The 18561-nt window shown below is 53.0% G+C and overlaps 2 protein-coding genes across 3 annotated transcripts in view; both read right to left on the bottom strand.

Moving 5' to 3' along the window:
- Nucleotides 1-1204: 1204 nt before the first annotated feature.
- DACT3 (dishevelled binding antagonist of beta catenin 3) lies at nt 1205-10527 on the bottom strand. Its single transcript, XM_060085056.1, has 4 exons — nt 10205-10527; nt 4721-4817; nt 4401-4553; nt 1205-3427 (listed from the first exon to the last, which is right to left on the bottom strand). The coding sequence occupies exons 1-4, from the start codon at nt 10451-10453 to the stop codon at nt 2040-2042; spliced, it is 1887 nt and encodes a 628-aa protein (XP_059941039.1). The 5' UTR covers nt 10454-10527; the 3' UTR covers nt 1205-2039.
- A 6845-nt stretch (nt 10528-17372) lies between these two features.
- PRKD2 (protein kinase D2) overlaps nt 17373-18561 on the bottom strand; it is a 29070-nt gene continuing 27881 nt past the window's right edge. For both annotated transcript variants that reach the window (XM_060083317.1, XM_060083318.1), the window contains exons 18-19: nt 18126-18211; nt 17373-17793 (exon numbers count right to left, since the gene is read on the bottom strand). In XM_060083317.1, the coding sequence (XP_059939300.1) occupies nt 17581-17793; nt 18126-18211 (299 nt within the window). In that variant the 3' untranslated portion in view covers nt 17373-17580. The remainder of the gene's footprint in view (nt 17794-18125; nt 18212-18561) is intronic.

Below are 18561 nucleotides of genomic sequence, written 5' to 3'. Positions count from 1 at the left end.
GTCGCAGCTAAGAAGCCTGCATGCCTCAACTAAGAAGCCCGCGTGCCACAACTAAGAAGTCCGCATGCTACAACTGAGACACAGCACAGCCCAAATAAATAAATAAATAAATATTTTTTAAAAAAGAAAGTAGGGAGACATGCTAATTAAAACAGAACACCATTCCGCCCCCCCATTGGCAAAATGAAAATGATTAATAGCATCTCTTGTTTGGTGAAGGAGTGGAAAAATGGGCATCTCAGAAATTGCTGTTGGAAATTTCAAATGAGGGCAGTCTCAGTGGAAGGAAGTGTGACCATGTCAATTAAAAAATTTTAAATGATGGTACTGTAATGACCAAGCAAGTCTATTTCTAGGAGTGCATCCTACAGAAATACATATATGTAAAAAAGAGGCATGTACAAGGACATAACTGCAGTAAGGTCCAAAATAGCAAAGGAACTGAGGAGCTGACAACAGGGTTAGATTATGGGTACCCCCGACCCCATGGAATCGTATGTAGCTACTACAGAGATAGGAAAATACATCATGCAAATTTAGATGAAATGAACAAATCCCTAGAATACAACTTAGTAAAACTGACATAAGAAGAAATAGAAAAGCATAAACAAATAAAATTAAAAAATAGAAAAGCTAAATAGTACTAAACCCTCAGAGATTCAATTAATTAAAATCCTTCCCATATAGAAATCTCCAGGCACAGATAACAAAAAAATTGATAAACAATGCATACATATGGCTCAATTTATATAAATATATAGTTTTACCTATATAGAGTATAACTATATGTATATGCATATATATAGTCACATATATTTATATAGCTACAAGATTCATATATGTATGCAAACACATATAGGAAAACATACAAGGATGCACATCAAACTGATTATGACGACTTCTGAGAGAAGGCGTTTGGGGCTGTCCCTTTACCTATATTATTTCCATTTAAAATTTTTTTGTTTTTTATTTCTTTATTATTTCCATTTTTATGAAACCATATTTATGACCAAACAAAACCCAACCAAAGGTCAGAGTCATTGAAGTAAAATATTCAATGGTAAGAAAATGCTATTGAGACCTACCCTGGGATCTGCCGTCTGGTTCTGGACACTACCATACCCAAAGCAAACAGTAGTTTCTCAATAAATATTAGTCCAAAGGAAAAGCCCATTTAGCCACAGAAGGAGAGTCCACCACCACGTATGTAACACTGTGCATTTATTTACAAAGAGGTTAGAGAAACACACAGATTCTGGCCCCCCTGTGCACTGGGGAGTCACCATCGTCATAATAAATACAGTAAGTTTAAAAAAAGAAAAAAAATACTGGATCGGAACAACTGAGGGTCATCCTGGTCTCCCCCCACTCCCTCTCACAGAGGGTGCCACGAGATAGAAGCCATTTTCCTTCCCCTCTTCTACCCCCCAATCCTCCATATCTGTCCAGGGAGGGAGGTGAAAGAGTCTTTCTTTCCAGGTGTTACCAACTCCTACCTGACCCTCAAAACCCCAAAGTCAGTGCTCCTTCCCTTCCCAGGGCACTCTGCAGGCACCGTCTGGGTCAGACACAGAGTCTCTGACCAGGGTGCTAAGGGGGTATCCTAAGGGTCCAGGGACATGGAGGGGGGCACTTTGTGAATGAGGGGGGCCATATCTGGGCATGGAAAGGAGGAATAAGAAGGCTCAGTGAGAGAAATGAAGGGGAACAAACGGACTAAGTGTCTAAATTAAAATGGGGAAATTCAAACTGAATTACCCCTGCTGCATACCATAGTACACCCATAGTACAGATGAAGAAAGTGAGGCCCACAGAAAGGGAACTTTCTTGCCCAAGGGCTGCAGAGCCAGCAGCTGAACTGGGTCAAACAGGGCTCCTCCCCCATTCCTCCCTGTGGTGGAGGGGGAGCCTTTTCAACCAAGACTGCAGAGGATGGGTCAGTGAGGAAGGGTCTTTGGAAGGGAGGTGTAGAAGGGTCAGTGATTGGGGGTGTGATGGTGCAGAGGCCATGAAGGGGGAGCCCAAGCAAACCTCTAAACTCACACTGTAGTCATGACCTTGAGAGAACCCGAACGGAAACGCAATATCTTCTTCTTGAGCGCGTGGGAAGCCTTGATCTTCACAAAGACTTTGGCGGGGCCCGCGGGCGCCCCTCCACCTGCACCAGCCCCTGGCCCGGAGGCCGCGGTGGCTGCCACCAACTGCTGAGGCCACACGAGGCCACCGCTGCCATCGGAGTCGCTGGACGCGGAGCTGAAGGCAGGCGACTCCCCCTCGCTGGCGCTAGATTCACTCTCCCCGTAGCCGACGCCGACGCCGCCTGTCGGGCCCCGGCGTCCGAGGGGCCCCAGGCGCCCGGCCGAGCACTCCGAGTCGCTGCCCGCGCAGCCATAGAGCAAACGGCGCTGAGGAGCTGACGGGGATGGGCCAGGACCCGGGCCTCGGGCGGCGGGACCGCGGGGCCGACCTCGGCGCCCATCGGCAGCGTCGATCTCGGCCGTGGAGCGCCAGCGGCGGCAGGACCCCGCGGCCTGAGCCGCGAGAGTGGGCGCTGGACCACGGCGGGGCCGTGGCGGCCGAGGCTCTTCTCTTTCGGCTGTAGGGTACTTGGGGGGGCCCGGAGGAACCGCGGCGGCGCGGCCCAAAAGGCTGGTCTCGGACTGGGAGCGAGCGGCCTTGCGAGCCCTGGGCGAGCCCCGGCGGCCCGAAGCCTCGGTCATGCGTCCGCGGCGGCCCGCGGCCCGGGGACGCTCCCGGGGTGGGGACTGCTCCACGCTGCGGCCGCGGGTCAGTGGGGGCGCTTTGCGGCGCGCCGCGCGGCCGGGGAGGCCGCGGGTGGCGGCCTGTGCGCCTGGGATGTACTGTGCCTTCACCAGGCGACCCTCGGCCGGGCTGTCGGGGGGCGAGGGGGCAGCGGGCGGTGCGGCGGGCTCGGGGGCCGCCTCCGACTCCCATGGCGAAGCCCAGCCGCGGCCCAAGGGGGCCGGGCTGGCGGAACGGCCCACCGCGCGCTCCACCGGGGGCTCCGGCGCGGACCGCGCGCCTCCGGGGGGCGGGGACGCGTCGGGCGGCCGCTGGCGCACGCTGTTCTGGCGCCGCGGGCCCCCGTCCGCGCCCCCGGGACTGGTCCGGGGCTGGCCCGCCCCCCGGCGGCGGCGCCTGCGCAAGAGCGCCGAGATGTAGCCGTCCAGGGGCCGCCCGGAGCCCGCGGCGTCTGGCGAGTCCGGGGGAGGACGGCTGCACGGCCGCGGGCTGCGCAACGCCACGGCGTGCAGGGGGCTGGGCGTCAGGAAGGGCCCCGCGCGGGCTCGTCGCTCCGCGGAGGAGCAGGCCTCCGGGACCGCAGCCGTCGGGTAGGGCGCCGAGAAGGACCGGGGCACGGCTGCCCGAGCGCCCACCGCCTCGCGTGCACTGGGACTGGCGTCTCCTAGGGGAGGGAGGCAAAAAAGGAAGAGAGGCTCTCAAAGCCCTTTCCCAATGAGCCTAGGAGGGGCAAATTGCCCACCGCCTCTCCTACTCTCCCACTCCCATTAAAAACAAAACACACACACACACACAACCTGCTCTCACCCTTTCTCGCACACTAGGTTGCGAAAAATCTTCACAGTGTCCTATAAGACCTTGAATGGTCTGTTCTGCATCTGTGTCTCTGACCTCCAACTCCTCTACATTTATAGGTTTTCAGCTACACTGTCCTGGATGAACGGGCCAGTCACGCTCCAGCCTCAGGGCCTTTGTACTTGCTGTTCCTGCTGCCTGAACTACTCCTCCCTCAGGGTATCTGCTTGGCCCACTCCCTCACTTACTTTAGGGCGCCACTCAAATGTCACAGTCTCGGTGACGTCCTCTCCGGCCATATTTTCTAAAATTGGAGTTCCCTCCCCAACTCCAAGGGACACGCTGTCGTCCCCTTCCCTAATTTTCTTTTCATGGTACATGTCAATATCTAATATCCCAGATATTTTACTTATTTATTTGTATATTATCTATTTCTCCCTCTAGAATGTCAGCTTCATGAAGACAGTGATTTTACTGCTGTATCCCTCACCCCTAGGATATGTGCTAGGAATGCACATAGTAGGGACTCAGAAACTTACTTGAATAAATGAACAGCAATTTTTGTTCACCTAATGGCTACCATGTGCCAAGTTCAATGTCTTAGGGCAGAGGCTCACTGAATAGTCAAAACTTCCCTATGAAGTAGGTGCTGTCGTTAATCCCATTTTAACAGATGGAGAAACAGAGGGCCAGAAAGAAGCAACATGCTCAAAATCACACAAAAAGGGACTGTTACAGCCAGAATTCGAATCCAGGTTGGTCTGACTCAGACGCTTGTGTTTAAAAGCATCCTCTTATTGTCCATTCCCTGGCTCTCGGGGGCCCAACCCCACCCACCTTACCTAGGGACTTGGGCCTCTCGCTGGCATAGATGCCCCGGGGTTCAGAGGGACCCAGGCGTCCATAGGAGCCAGATCCGGAGAAGCCACTGTCCCCACAGAAGGTCGAGGGTGGTGAGTCCGGACCTCCTGTGGAGCTGGGGTCTTCATAGAAGCCTGGATTCCAAAAAGAAGGGGAGAGACAATCAGGGGGGCCTGAAAGGGGAAACCAGGGGTGGGGAGGGAAGGAGGAGATCAAGAGGCATAGAGTGGGGAGCCTGAGAAACAGGAGACAGTGGGGTGGGGTGTCCCAGGCAGACCCCACTACCTCTAGCCATGCTTACCCGAGCTGCGCCCACTCTCCTGTTCCAGGCCCCCAGACTCCAGGCTCAGGTCTCCCAGCTGCTGGCCCAGGTCCCAGATGAGCCCGGGCAAGGCCTCCTGAGGAGGTGGGGAAAGGAAGATGGTCAGAAGTACCCCCGAGCCCTCTGCCAACTGGTCCCCTATTCTAGGAGCTCATGGGCAGGGTTTCACTTTGACAGGGAGGCTGTGATTTCAAAAAGGTAAAAGAGTAACCAAGTTCCAGGATCCCCCTCAAGATCTCTGTCCCTTCATCCCATTAGAAAGTCCTCTGGCTGTCTAACTCTAGTCTCTCATGCTGCAGGCACCTCGTTCCCTCTTAAGTGTGAGTGATAAGCCTTCAGAAGTCCCCATCCCTTGTCCCCTCCCTATCAGCTCTTCCCTCTATCTGGTGCTCATGGCCCCTTAACCCTTATTAGAGTGTCCCTCTTTGGGTGTAACTTCAGGTCTTCTTGCTGTAAGGGCAGTTCACCGCTAAAAGTTGGTGTTGCGGACCTAGCAGATCTCTTAGCCATCCATTCATCTGCTTTCTCCCAGACTTTGACTCTCCTTTCTCAGATGCTCCGATCTTCCCCCACTGCTCCTTATCACCAATGGAAGGTCCTTCTGCAAGTCTTCCTTAAGTCCTTCCTGCTGCAGATTTTTAAAAAAATAAATTTATTTATTTATTTTTGGCTGAGTTGGGTCTTTGTTGCTGTGCGCGGGCTTTTCTCTAGTTGCGGCGAGTGGGGTGTTCTCATTGTAGAGCATGGGCTCTAGGCGCACGGGCTTCAGCAGTTGTGGCACGTGAGCTCTAGAGCATAGGCTCAGTAGTTGTGGCGCAGGGGCTTAGTTGCTCCGCAGCATGTGGGATCTTCCTGGACCAGGGCTCGAACACCGTGTCCCCTGCATTGGCAGGCGGATTCTTAACCACTGCACCACCAGGGAATTCCCCTGCTGCAAATTGACTCTTTCCCTCATTTGGGTGACATAGGCTGACCATGACTCATAAATCTTTGCTCCTCCTCTCAGAAAGAATCCCCCCCATGCCTACTGGAAAGTCCTTCTGTGACTCTAGCCTTAGTGGTATTGTACTATAGCGGTGAACCCCAGCGGGTTCTTTTGTCCCCAGCAGGGACCACATCCTCCTCCTGCCCTTGCTCCATTCTCACCCAGAAGCCCCCATTGTCTGCTGCAGCTCCGCATCCCCATGGGAAATTTCGATGGAGTCTACCCTGGATCCTTGCTGCAGGAAAAGACCACTTCCTATCAGATGTGGGTAAATGAAGGTGAAAAAGGTGAAAACCCTTTAAAAGGGGAGTGACTATGACGCGGTGGGGGTAGGGGCTGAGGCAACACAGATGGGGTCTCCAAGACACTAGGACTTAACCCCATTTTGGAAAACAGGGCCAGAGCCAGGAAGGGTCTCACGCGGATCTGGATGAGGCCAGAGGTGGTGGCAGCCTCAGGCAGACGGTTGACCCTCAGACAAAAGCGGCTTGTCTGGACGGCAGGCGGCAGGAGGGAGGGAAGGAGGGAGGAGGGGCTGAGAGGGCAGACGCCCAGCCTTGCCTATTTAGGGCAGAAAGACTGGCCGGCTCCCCCGCAGACAACACCCCCCCCCCGCGCCCCGCAGCTTCCTACTCCTTTGGCTGCTCTCCTGGGCCCCAGTCCCCGCCCCTCCCCCCTAGAACAGAAGCCCCCATCTGGGCTTGTTTATGGGAGGAAAGTCAACAAATCGTTTCACTTTGGGCTCCTGTCCTGGGTGTACAGAGATGCTCAGGGTAGTGTCATCTTTGAGCAGAAGCCAGGAATGCAGCCGAATTGTGCAGCCTCAGGGTGGCTAAAAAACATCAAGGACCGTCCCCATACCCCATAACCTGTCCCCCACTAATCATGCCCCTGCTCACTCTGCTGGAGCCACACTGGCCTCCTTGCTGTTCCCTGAACATATCACACATGTTTCTACCTCGGTGGGATGTGTTTCCCCAGCATACCTTCCTGACTCTCTCCCTTGCTTCATTCAGATTGTTACATGCTCCCTTCTCTGACCACTCTTTCCAGAATAGCTCCTCATCATTCTGCACCTGGGTTGCCCTGCCTTCTTTCCAACATAGCAGTAATGACCTCCTGACTTAAAGTGACATATCAGGCTATTTGTTTATTGTCTTTCTCACTATATTGTCAGCCCCAGCCCCAGGAGGGCAGAGATTTTTGTCTGTTTTGTATACTGCTGTGCCTTCCCCCACCTCCATATGTACCCCCGAACCCGCCCCAGTGCCTAGAACAGCTCCTGGCACAAAGTAGGTGCTCAGGAAATAGTTGGGGAAGGAATGAATGAATACCACAGAATACTATACAACTGTTAAAATGGAATGAGGCAATTTCTATATAGAACCATCTCCAAGACCTATCATGGAGTGGAAAAAGAAAAATGCAGAATGTATAGTATAAGGGTGAGTCAGAACTACCTGGGAGTCGTGTTAAAACCTAAATTACTGGGTCCAACGACCTCCAGAGCTTCTGATTCCAGGCAGAAGCCTGAGAATTTGCATTTCTAACAAGCTCCCCAGTGATGCTGCTAGTGGTCCAGCAGGCCACACTTTGAGAACCACTGCCCATAGTCTCTGACACCTCACCCAAGAAACTGGAATTTGAAAAAAAGCAAAGCGAACTCTACGTTTCTTGGTATGTAAGCTGTTTCTGCGCGTAGATGCAGAACTCACACCAGGGTGACAATGGTGGTGATCACAGGGGAGAGGGGGCATTTAGGGGGTCAAGGGAAGGATGAGGGGACTGGATGGTAGGATGAAGTGTTTATGGAGGCATGGCTGGGAGCCAAATTGCCAGGGTTCAAATTCAGCTCTGCCACTTCCCAGCTGTGTGACCTTAAGCAGGTTACTTCACCTCTCTGGGCCTTAGTTTCCTCATCTGTAACATGGGCATCATTTGACTCCCTCTCCTATGAGGTTGTTGTGAGGATTAAATGAGTTTAAAACAGCAGTTCCTTTTAGGCACCTAATAAATGCTGGCTTTTATTATTACACGAAAGCTATGAATTTCTAACAAGGAAAATATAAAATCATGTTTTACTTGTGTAATTAGGAATAAGAGAAAAAAGATTTCTTGTTTTCCGGTAAGTTCTGCAGGTCTAATTTCAGTTCTTCCACTGCAGGGAAGAGTAGGAGTTTGGAAGATAAACAGCAGAGGCCTCCTCCTCCCCTGTGCCTGGACCCCCCAGCACCTCCCTAGTCTACACCCCTCCCATTTGTAAGTCTGACCTCATTCCTTCCAGCTGCAAAGGGATGAATCTTTAAAAGACCAGAAGGTCCTTGGCCTGAATCTGGCTCCCTGCCTACCCACAATGCCCCTCGTGCTTTTTTTGCAAGCCCTTCAGCAAGTGGGCCTGAGGCTCTCTAGCTCAGGCAGGTTTAACGTGAATGTGGTTCGGACCCCCGGAGACCCCTCTGCCCAAACTTTCCCGGACCTTGGCTGCCCCCACTCACATGCCCCTAATCTGTGTCCAATTCCCTTTATCTCTGTTAGGAAGTCCTTCTGCAAGTCTAACTTTAATCCTTCTTGCTGGAAGGGGACCATTTTCCTTGGTGGGAGAGAACAGGACTCCTGCCCCCATTCAGGATTCTTGCCTCTTTTCTCTGAGATACCTCTAATCTTTCCCTTCATCCCCATCATTCCTATTAGAAACGAATCAACTCTGGCTTCCATCTTTCTTGCTTCAAAGGGAGTGTATTCCTGGGAGGGGGGTGGAGGAGTGGAAGGGGTAAGCATCACACAACAGAGACTCAGGGATCAGAGGAGGCTCCCACCCCCTCTTTGGAAGGACCCAGGAACCCCCAACACCAGAGGAGTTTATATTTAGCGCTTCTCTGCTCCTCCCTCAGTGGCGCCGTCTCCTTCCCGTTGCCTGCCACCGCCTCCTCCCTGACGCTGGGACGGAGCTTTGCCTGGAGATTGTGGGGGGAAGAGGCCCCTCCACTACCACCTCGTGGGGGAGGTACTGAGGGCTGGGGGGTAGACAGAGGGGCAGAGAAAGGGGAGACTGAGGCAGAGAGAGGCAGAGGATGAGGGACAGGGAGGCAGGACACAGCTGGCCCATCCGCATGCCTTCTCCCTCTCCTTGGAGGGGTGGGAGGTGCCTTCCCAAGCCCAGCCAGCTCGGGGTGGGGTGAGCTGCTGAAGGCCCCTACAATGCGTCTCTAACTTTGGGAGGGGGTGAGGCCTCCCACAGCTGTTTCTGTTTGCAGAGAAGAATGTGCAGGGTCCCTCTCCCCGCCGGGGGTGGGGGGGGCTGGGGGGGGAGGGACTGGGCTTGCAGCCCCAGAGTCTGGCTTCAGTATTCCTCCCCATTCTCCATCTGGGGAGGGGGCAGTCGAGGTCAGTAGCAGGGAGAGCCCCCTCCCCCCACTACCTCGGCTCAGGTTTCCCCAAACGGGAAGCTCTGACCACACACAGGCTTGGGGATGGGATCAGCAAGTGAAGCCTGGGTCTGGGGCCTGGCGGGCTGGGGGGAGGGGAAGAGAGAGAGGGACAAGGATGTGGGGCAGGAAGAGAGAGAGGTGCAGAAATGCGAGAAGGGAAGGCCAGGGAGACAGAGGTAGAGAGACAGAGGATTGAGAAAGACGGAGAAATAGACACAAAGTCACAGAGATGGGGCAGTTGGGAAAAGAGTGCAAGAAACACAGGAAGAGATCAGGAGAATTAAGAAATGGCATAGAGAGGGAAAGAGGGGTGATGCTCCTTAAGTCATTCTGGAGACCTCATCTCCCACCATCAGAGCACCCAGGGAATCTAGAAGTCAGACACCCATGCTGCCTCAGTCTGCCACCTCTGGGCTTAACCAGGGCTGTGGCCAGGTAGGAAAGGAGGGAAAGTGTCACAGAGGGTCAAGATCACCGTGGGATCCTCAGGGACTGTGAACTTCCTCTCAGCAGCAATCCCTCCCTCAGGAGACCCGAGGATCCCCTCCCCCCTCCCCGCCCCCTCCGGAGATCTCCAAGCACACCAGGACTTAGGGAAGTCTTGGCCCCGGTATGGAGGCCGGGAGAGAGGCATGTTTGGATCCTGCCGTGTGACCTTGGGTGAGTCGTTTGCCTTCTCTGAGACTCAGGGTTTTTTTCTGTATGAAGTGGGAACTATCACCCCCTGTCCCCCAAGCTGCAAGACAACGCCTGCCAAATACTCAGCCTGGGCTTGACACATACTTGGTGCCCAGATGGATTTTCTTTGGGGAAGGGGTGTAGGGAATGGGCCTGAGGGTCCGGCGGAGGCAATGCAGCCCCCTTCCCCAGTTTGGGGGCGGGGAGGCCTGATCCCGCCCGCCGCCCCGACCCTCCAGCCCCACCCCCCCTCTCCTTTCCCCCTCCTCCCTCCCCCACCCGGACGGGTGTCTGAACATCCAGCCGAGACAGGCGGACAGACAGACACAGACCGACGGGGGCAGAGGGACGGACGGACAGGCGGCCCCTCACCAGCTGCTCTTCCAGGGCCGCTGCGGCCCGGCGCGCCGCCGCCGCATCTTCGTCCTCGTCGGCGTCCTCCTCGTCCTCGGCCTCGGCGCCCCCCATTCCGGGCTGGGCCAGCCGCAGCGCCTGCTGCACGCGGTACTCCTGCCTCTCCCGGAGCCAGTGTAACTCGCAGAGCCCGGCCAGGCTGCCCTCCAGCCAGCCTCGCAGCCGACCCCTCTCGGGGCTCACCGGGAAGGAGAAGGCCCGGATCATGGCTGCGGCCCCCCGCCCCAGCCCGGCCGGGCCCCGCGGCCACCCCTCTCCCGGTCCCACCTCCCCGCCCCAAGAGCCCGCCTGCCCGCCCGCCCGCTGGCCCGGCTGTCACCGTCTCATCTGCATAGGCGCCCGCCCATTGGGCCGCCCACCCGCGCCTTATCTGCATGGCCGCGCCCCCGGCGACAGAGCAACCATCGCTTATTGGCTGGTACCCTTCCTTACGAAGATGCTCTGCTGTGCACCCGCGCCCCCCAACGCGACGCATGCTCGCAGCTGCCTACTCGCTCTGCTTACTGGCCTTTTCGCCACGCCCCCCTTCTCACCTCCCTTTGGGCTGTGGCCATGCCCCCACGCGTCACCATGAAATAAGTCTGCCCTTGCCCCGATGTCATTGGTCCTTGTCTCCCCTGCAGCTGGTTCCGCCCCCTTGCAGGAGAGGTCTGGCTATCATTGGGCTGTCCCGCGAGAGGGGAAGGGGTGATCTATAAATAGAGAATCTGTCCCCGTGACATTTTGGCAGCTGCTCCTCCCCCCCCACCCCTCGTAACCTTCAGCTTCTGAGGCTGAGCGGGGGGTCGGAAAGGGTTTGAGAGTCGAGTGCTGATTTTGCCTGCTCTTCCAGGAAGCCTTCCCAGACATTCAGCTGTAAAACTAGAGGGCCAGACCACTAAAAATTGGTAATCCTCCCATAAAATTGTGCTTCTAAGCGAGGCCGGCTTCACGGGCATACGACCGGCTTAGAAGGGCCCCGAGCTTGGTTTAATATTCTACTGTTACTGTCTTGAAATTCTTATTTTTTTTGAAAAGGGGCCTCGCATTTTCATTTTGCACTGGGCCTTTCAAATTCGGTAGCCAGTCTTACGTCTAAGAGTTTAAGATCGGTCTTGTCCCAAATTCTGGAATTATAAGACCCTGGCTGTAAGATTCTGTGATTCCACCCGAACAGAATCTGAGCATCTTTTGTCTCCCAGATGCTGTGAGGCTTTGCGCTCACCATTCTACGATTCCAGGGGCCTTTGTTCTACGTTCTAAGAGGCTTTGTTCTCAGCCTTCTAAGATGCTCTGTTCTCAACGTTCTGTGGTTCACAAGTCTGAGCCTGATGTTCGTTTCCAAGGTTCCCTCCTCCCTCCCCTGGCTCCGCGAGTGGGGCTGGCGCCCCCTCAGGCGGCCAGCCAGTGTCACTACGCCGAGTGTGCGTCCCTACAACCTTCAAGATTTAGCTTCAAAATTCATACCCATTTCTCAGACAGACCTTGACTCCCTAAAAGCCAGGGCCCAGAAGATCATGTAAGACACTCCCTCTTTTATGATCCCAGGTTACCTTCTGGTCCTGAACTGGAGAGACAATGTTGGTGACTGAGAGCAAAGACTCCAGAACCAGACTGCCTGGGGTGAGCCCTAGCTCTGCCACTTTCTAGCTGTGTGACCTTGGGAAACATGCTTAACCTCTCTGTGCCTCAATTTCCTTAGCTGTATAATCGGAGTTGTAATACTGTCTACCTCATAGAGTTGTTATGAGGATTAAGGGAGATGTTTGTCAAGTGCTTGGAGTAGCACCTTCCATGTATAAAGAGCCACAGAAGGGTCTGATAAATAAGTTAAAAATAATCTAGTGAGTCCCAAGGAGAGAAAATGAGTCTGGGTTTTAGTAGAGATAAACTTTACTTAATCCCCCTCTTGTTTTATTCTTATTCTTATTAATTATTATTATTTACTTACTTATTTTGGCTGCGCCAGGTCTTAGTTGCCGCACGCGGGATCTTAGTTGGCATGCATGCGGGATCTAGTTCCCTGACCAGGGACCGAACCCAGGCCCCCTGCATTGGGAGCATGGAGTCTTACCCACTGGACCACCAGGGAAGTCCCCCCTGCCTCTTGTTTAAGACAGATGTAGACTGTCCTTACATTACCTTAATTTGCCAACAATGGGGAGATGATCAGGCTGATGAAAGGGGATATGGAAAACTCTCTCTCAAACAAGATTTTCTCAGTAGTAAGTATCTGGGGTGATGTCAGGATTGGTCTTCATCTCTGCTGTTTGTGCAAGACCAGTTGAACCATTTGCTGTGTAAAATGTTGGATCTGGAGCTGACTTAGGGTTCTGGACATTTGAAGATGGGTACTCCTAGGAAGACAAATAAAAATAGAATTATTCATGGTTGAATAAGGAAGTAAAACCAAGATTTGAGACCAGAAGGCAGCCATTTGAGAGGGTTCCAAGAAGGAGGTGAAGAGAGATCCTTGGTTGGTGGAGTCAGAACAGCGGCAGCAATTTTGTGGATTTCCTTGTTGGTCTTTTGATGCTGATGACGATGATGTCTACAGGGTTCCTGGGGATGAACCTGGAACTTCCTGGTTCCAGGGAGTTCCTGGGGTTACTTCCAACCGCAGCACACAAGTCCCTTCCCTGGAAACCCCTGAAGAGTTGTCCAAACATGGTCATGAAATCCTTGGAGTTTACTCCCAAGCATTTCGTTTCTTATCCCAAGGTTTCTTTGGGTCCTGATGAAAAAGGAGATTACAGACATCCTGGATCTGCATGATTGTCAGCCTCCACAGGATTTGGCGGATCTCTCACGTTTGTGAGGAGTTGGGGGTTTGACAGGAGAAAGAGTGAATTCTGAGGTATTGATAGAATGAAGGGAAATTGAAACGCTGATAAGGGCTGTGAAGTCACCATGTGTAAATTACGAATCATTGGGGGGCAATCCAAGACTCGTGGAAAGAATTGCCTTATTTATTTGAGTGGTCAGAAATCAAATGTTGATTAAAGGTGGAAAACCAAGGAGAAGATGCAGGGACAGGACTGGGACCGTGAGATGAGTCACAAGAGGCGCGATGCCACTGGCACCAAGAGACATTGTCAGTGACATCAGTTGACTCGGGATTAGTAATATTGTGATAGCTGGAAAACCCAGGTGAGTTCAATGAGGAGGTGGCTCCTGCCATTATGGTTGTTATGGCATAATTTAAAGTTCAGTGATTACAGAAACTGAGTCCCATGAAGGGTCCATTAGGGAAGTTGTATTGAATAAAAGGAGCACATGAATCCTGATTCATAGACGGTGGGGGCAGGGAGAAATTCCTGTAACAATCGAGCCCTGAGTTGGGAGGGGTCTTGGAAGGGAGTATGTGGGAAAATGCTCAATCCATCTGCAACGGTCCTATTTTCCAAATCAGGTCACATTCTCAGATACTGGGGGATAAGACTTTCACAAATATTTTGGGGGACACAATTCAACCCGTAACAGACCCAGAAACCACTGGAGTTGCATTTCAGTCTTGGATGAAGATGAAATTAATGATGGCATAAATGCGTTCTGTGGATAAGGTTTTACCTTCAGGTGCAAGGTCATGTACTAAATAGTATACTTGTGGCTTACATATTTGTAATTTGTCCCCAGATATCTTGCGTCCCTATGGGCAAGGGCACAGGGTAGATATTGGGTGGCAGTGAGTGAGCTGTTGAAATGAACAGAACAGATGAGAAGATGATCCACGTTTTGGATTAGAGAGGAACTGCAAGGGAAAACCAAATCCTTCAAATTTACACCCAGCATCTGAGAAAAGTAAGTAGGAACTTCAGTGAGTCCTTGAGACATACCTGTGCGTGTATATTGTTGACGTTCCCAGGTGAAAACAAAGAGAGACTGTGAATTGGGGGGTGTTGGAAGGAATAGAGGCTGGCCAGGAAGGTGTATGGATCGGGAGCTCTCGGGAACCAAGGTTTGACTATTTTATTTATGGCCTAGAGGTCTCGGACTAGCCAGTATCCCAATGGAAACATTGGGGTTCTTCTTGGTTTCCTGACCAGTGATTGAACCCAGGCCCTCGGCAGTAAAAGCGCAGAGTCCTAACCACTGGGCCGCGAGGGAATTTCCAACATTGGGGTTCTTGACAGTCAAGATGGGAGTGTTACAGGGACTGGAGGTGGGTATGAGGAGGCCTTGAATGATGGGTTGAGTGTGTCAGAGCGTGTGAAGGTGGTTTCAGGAGGGACATGAAAAAAATCTATTTCCACTTTAAGAAGCTCAGCCTCTGAGATGCACCCTATGTTTGCTGAGTTGGAGGCCCAAAGAGAATCACGGGTTGGGGTCAGCATATCTTGACTCTGTGGGCCTCAGGGAGAGGTTGATGGGTTTTTTTCTGGGGGGTGAGGGAGATTAGTGATCTAAGATGGACAGTGGCAGTCAGGGACTGGGAAAAATAGGCTCTCTTGTGAACATGAAATGTTAATGTTCCCAACTGATAAAATAAAATATCCCTTCCTGAAAGACTTACTGGAATAATCTGAGTAAGAAACTGTGCTGGGTAGTAAGGGGCCTAACGAGACGGACGGAGAGTGGCTTAGACAACGGTGTGGCAAATTGTGGCATCTCATGGCAATCATTGCTGGGCAGGGGGCTTCTCTGGTGGCGCAGTGGTTAAGCATCTGCCTGCCAATGCAGGGGACACGGGTTCGAGCCCTGGTCTGGGAAGATCGCACATGCCGCGAAGCAATTAAGCCCATGCGCCACAGCTACTGAAGCTCGCGCGCCTAGAGCCCGTGCTCCACAACAAGAGAAGCCACTGCAGTGAGAAGCCCACGCGCCGCAACGGAGAGTAGCCCGCAAGAAGCAAGCCACTAAGAAGCAACGAAGACCCAATGCAGCCATGAATAAATAAATCAAATAAATAAATTTAAAAATCATTGCTGGGCACCGAGGGAGGGTAAGGGGTGGGGGCGACTATGAGATACTTAAGGGGGTGGGGTGGCCCCTATATCTACAAAGCCGGGGGCTAGCACGTCCATTAATGAGAATGGTCATTTCCCTCTGTGGGTTGAAGGGTGTTTATGGACACAGAGGAAAAAGTCTGCCGGGAGTCCCTGAGGAGACTGAATCCAATTCCGTTTTGTAGTTTAAAGCTGGACAGTCTCAAATCCAATGTTCCTTTTCTTTACAGTACCTATAGCTGTCTCTATCAAGATTTGCTTTAGTGTTTTGTGATGGCCCTGATAGGATGGACCTTTTATTTTTTTCTCCCACTGTTTAAGTAGCGGGGTCTTAAACTGGATTGTGTGGATTTTTTTTTTTTTTTCCTGCATCCTCATGTTAGGCTCTCTTGGAGTTCTGGAATCAAGGCATTTCTCCAGCTAACATGGTGTTTTTCATCATGTCTCTAATTTTTGGTCTCAGAATGTTGACAAAACTCATGGCCACGATAGAAGCAGTGTGACTGTCAAGGACCAGGCCTTTCCATACATTTCCTGGACTGGCTCTATCATTGCAGATGGATTTGGGCCTCTGTTGTCTACACTCCTGGATTTTAGACCAGTCAGTTTTAGGAGAAGCATTCAGGATGGAGTCTAAGAGACATTTATTCCCCCATAGTATTGGCTTGGATTATGCCTCAGAGGTGTTCTGGCTCATTTGGAGATCCTCATTGACTGAAGTTCATTTAGCTTTTTCAAACTAAAGAGGTGCAACTCCGGAACCGACCAGCAGATGGACTAATTGATATAAATTGGAAAGACTTGGAGCGTAAGCTCTGGGTACTAGCCTGAATTGGCTGCTAAATACCACCCTGTTTTTAGGGGGCTCAGGAAAATCTCTAACTATGGCGTGTAACTCCAAGCGTGACCAAGGTGTAAAGAGAACTTGTCTAAGTGCATCCTCTGATTGCTTGCCTTCAGCTGTAGGGCCAAAACTCTGAGTGAACGATGGGGAGCTAGGGAGCTGAAGGGCAGGTGTGAAAGGAGGAGAGAGGTTCCCTCTGTCTACAACCTCAGGGCCGAGGTGAACCTTAAGAAGTCAGTCAGCTCAGGGACTTCGCTGGTGGTCCAGTGGTTAAGACTCCACGCTCCCAATGCAGGGGGCACAGGTTCGATCCTTGGTCAGGGAACTAGATCCCGCATGCCTCAATGAAGATCGCGCATAACGCAACTAACACCTGGTGCAGCCAAAATAAATAAATAAATATTTTAAAAAAAGAAAGCTCAGAAGTGCTGCCCCACAGACCCCCAGGCTCCCTCTAGGCGGCCCCACCCTCTTGGGCTCTCCCATTCCAGCCCTCCCCACTCTGGGTCATCACTCACAGGGAAGAGGTCTGTCTCCTCCACTGGATGGTGAACCCCCCTGAAGGCAGGACCTGGGCTGTCTCAGTCATCACCGTGTCCCCAGCATCATCCAGCACAGTGTGAAAAATGGATGAACCAACGAATGAGCACATTCAGTGTGTAGACAAGTCATCGCATCAATTTAAAAGAAAATACCAACTATTGTGTATCAGCTTTCTACCATGGACCAGACTTGTGTTAACTGCATTGTTATTAATAGTTGTGATTAGTAGCAATAACACCAAATAAAAAATTAAACCGTTAAGCCATGAGATTACTTGCTTTCCTATAAATCCTTATTTTTGCCTGCACTGGGTCTTTGTTGCTGTGTGCGGGCTTTCTCTAGTTGCGGCAAGCCGGGGCTACTCTTCGTTGCGGTGCGTGGGCTTCTCATTGCGGTGGCTTCTCTTGTTGCGGATCATGGGCTCTAGGTGCACGGGCTTCAGTAGTTGTAGCACGTGGGCTCAGTAGTTGTGGCTCGCGCCGGCTCTAGAACACAGGCTCAGTGGTTGTGGTGCACGGGCTTAGTTGCTCCGCAGCCTGTGGGATCATTCTCGGACCAGGGCTTGAACCACCTGACCCCTGCATTGGCAGGCGGATTCTCAGCCCTTGGCGCCACCAGGGAAGCCCTCGGGAAGCCCCCTCTGTATATTTTTTACCCCAGTTAGTTCTCCTTCCCAAACTCCTCTCCCTTCAGTGCTCCTCCCCCATCCCTCCTCCATCCCATCTTCTTTCCAGGTGAACTCCATCTGGGTGAACAATAAACTAATGATAGGAGAGTGCGGTGTAGCCAAAGATCAAGGCCATTGGCCCAGGGATGAGTCCGTTTTAATTGTTGGGGAACTAGCTTTGTAAATAACCCCGCCACCTGCCCCCAGCCCCGCCATGCCCCTCCCCCGGGGCGTGTCCAGTTTGGGCTGGAAGCTGCTTCCCCTAGAACAGTTCATCGCTGGGAGGGCGTGGAGGGCCCCTCTCCGAAGACAGGAGGAGAGCATCCCGAGGCAGCCAGGGCGGGAGCACGAGGCCTCAGAGGACACTGATGCGCTCGGCCAGCCCCTGCATCTCGGGGTCCCGGGCTGGGAGGCCCCCGCCGAGCTCCCCGCCGCCTGGCAGCCCCGGCCCGGGCAGTGGGTGCTCTGCCACGAACTGCTCCCAGCGCGCATCGTCACTCTCGTGCGTGATGTACCGTTCGCCCATCTTCCCCTCCAGCTCTCGGAGGTCCAGCCACGTCTGGTACTCCTGCGCGGGGGAGAACAGGGGTTAGTTTGGGTGCTGCACCAAGGGCAGGCAATAGCGGCCAGAGCTTCGCCCCCATAAGATCTGCCCTGCCAGTGAGAAGCCGGGTACGAGGGAAGGTGAAGGCACACCCTTCACGACCTACCCAGCCAATTAGCTCCACCCCCTTCTACAGCCCAGCCAATGGGAGGCTCAGCCACGTTTCACGTCCATGAAAAATGTACCTACCTCCTTCATTACCTTAGCAGCCAGTAAGAGATATGGCTCCACCCCTTCCTCTAACCCAGCCAATGGGCCAGCCCCTCCCACTTCGCTCAGCCCCGCCCCTGCATCACCTGTAACCAGGGGTGGCTGAGAGACTTGTCCACGCTGTAGCGCTTGCGCATCTTCACCTGCAGCAGGTTGTTGATGAGGTCGATGGCTGCACCGGAAGGAGAGAGACAGCTCAAGCCCTGCGGGGTGAGGGGCCGTCCCTCCTAACCTCCCTCCCATACTTCCTGTCTTCCTGAGCTTCCGGCTTCAGGACCTGCCCCTTGTTCTAACTTATTTAAGGCTTCTTGATGCACCCCAGTATCTTAGCCCTGCCCTTTGCTCGCCCTCATACTTGGCTTTGCCCCAAAGCCACGGCCTCAGGACTTAATTTTCCCAGGCCCATCTTGAAGTCGGCAAGGCGCATCACACTACCAGGTCACAACGCCACAGCCCCTATATGCAGAGATCCCAAGATCTGCCTGCTTCCTGGCCCCCAACCCCTGCCACCACATGCTTCTC

The sequence above is a fragment of the Mesoplodon densirostris genome, chromosome 19, assembly GCF_025265405.1.
Source record: "Mesoplodon densirostris isolate mMesDen1 chromosome 19, mMesDen1 primary haplotype, whole genome shotgun sequence".
In the NCBI taxonomy this organism is placed as follows: domain Eukaryota; kingdom Metazoa; phylum Chordata; class Mammalia; order Artiodactyla; family Ziphiidae; genus Mesoplodon; species Mesoplodon densirostris.
The sequence above is the reverse complement of the archived record's forward strand: the minus strand, read 5'-3'. Positions and strand labels throughout refer to the sequence as shown.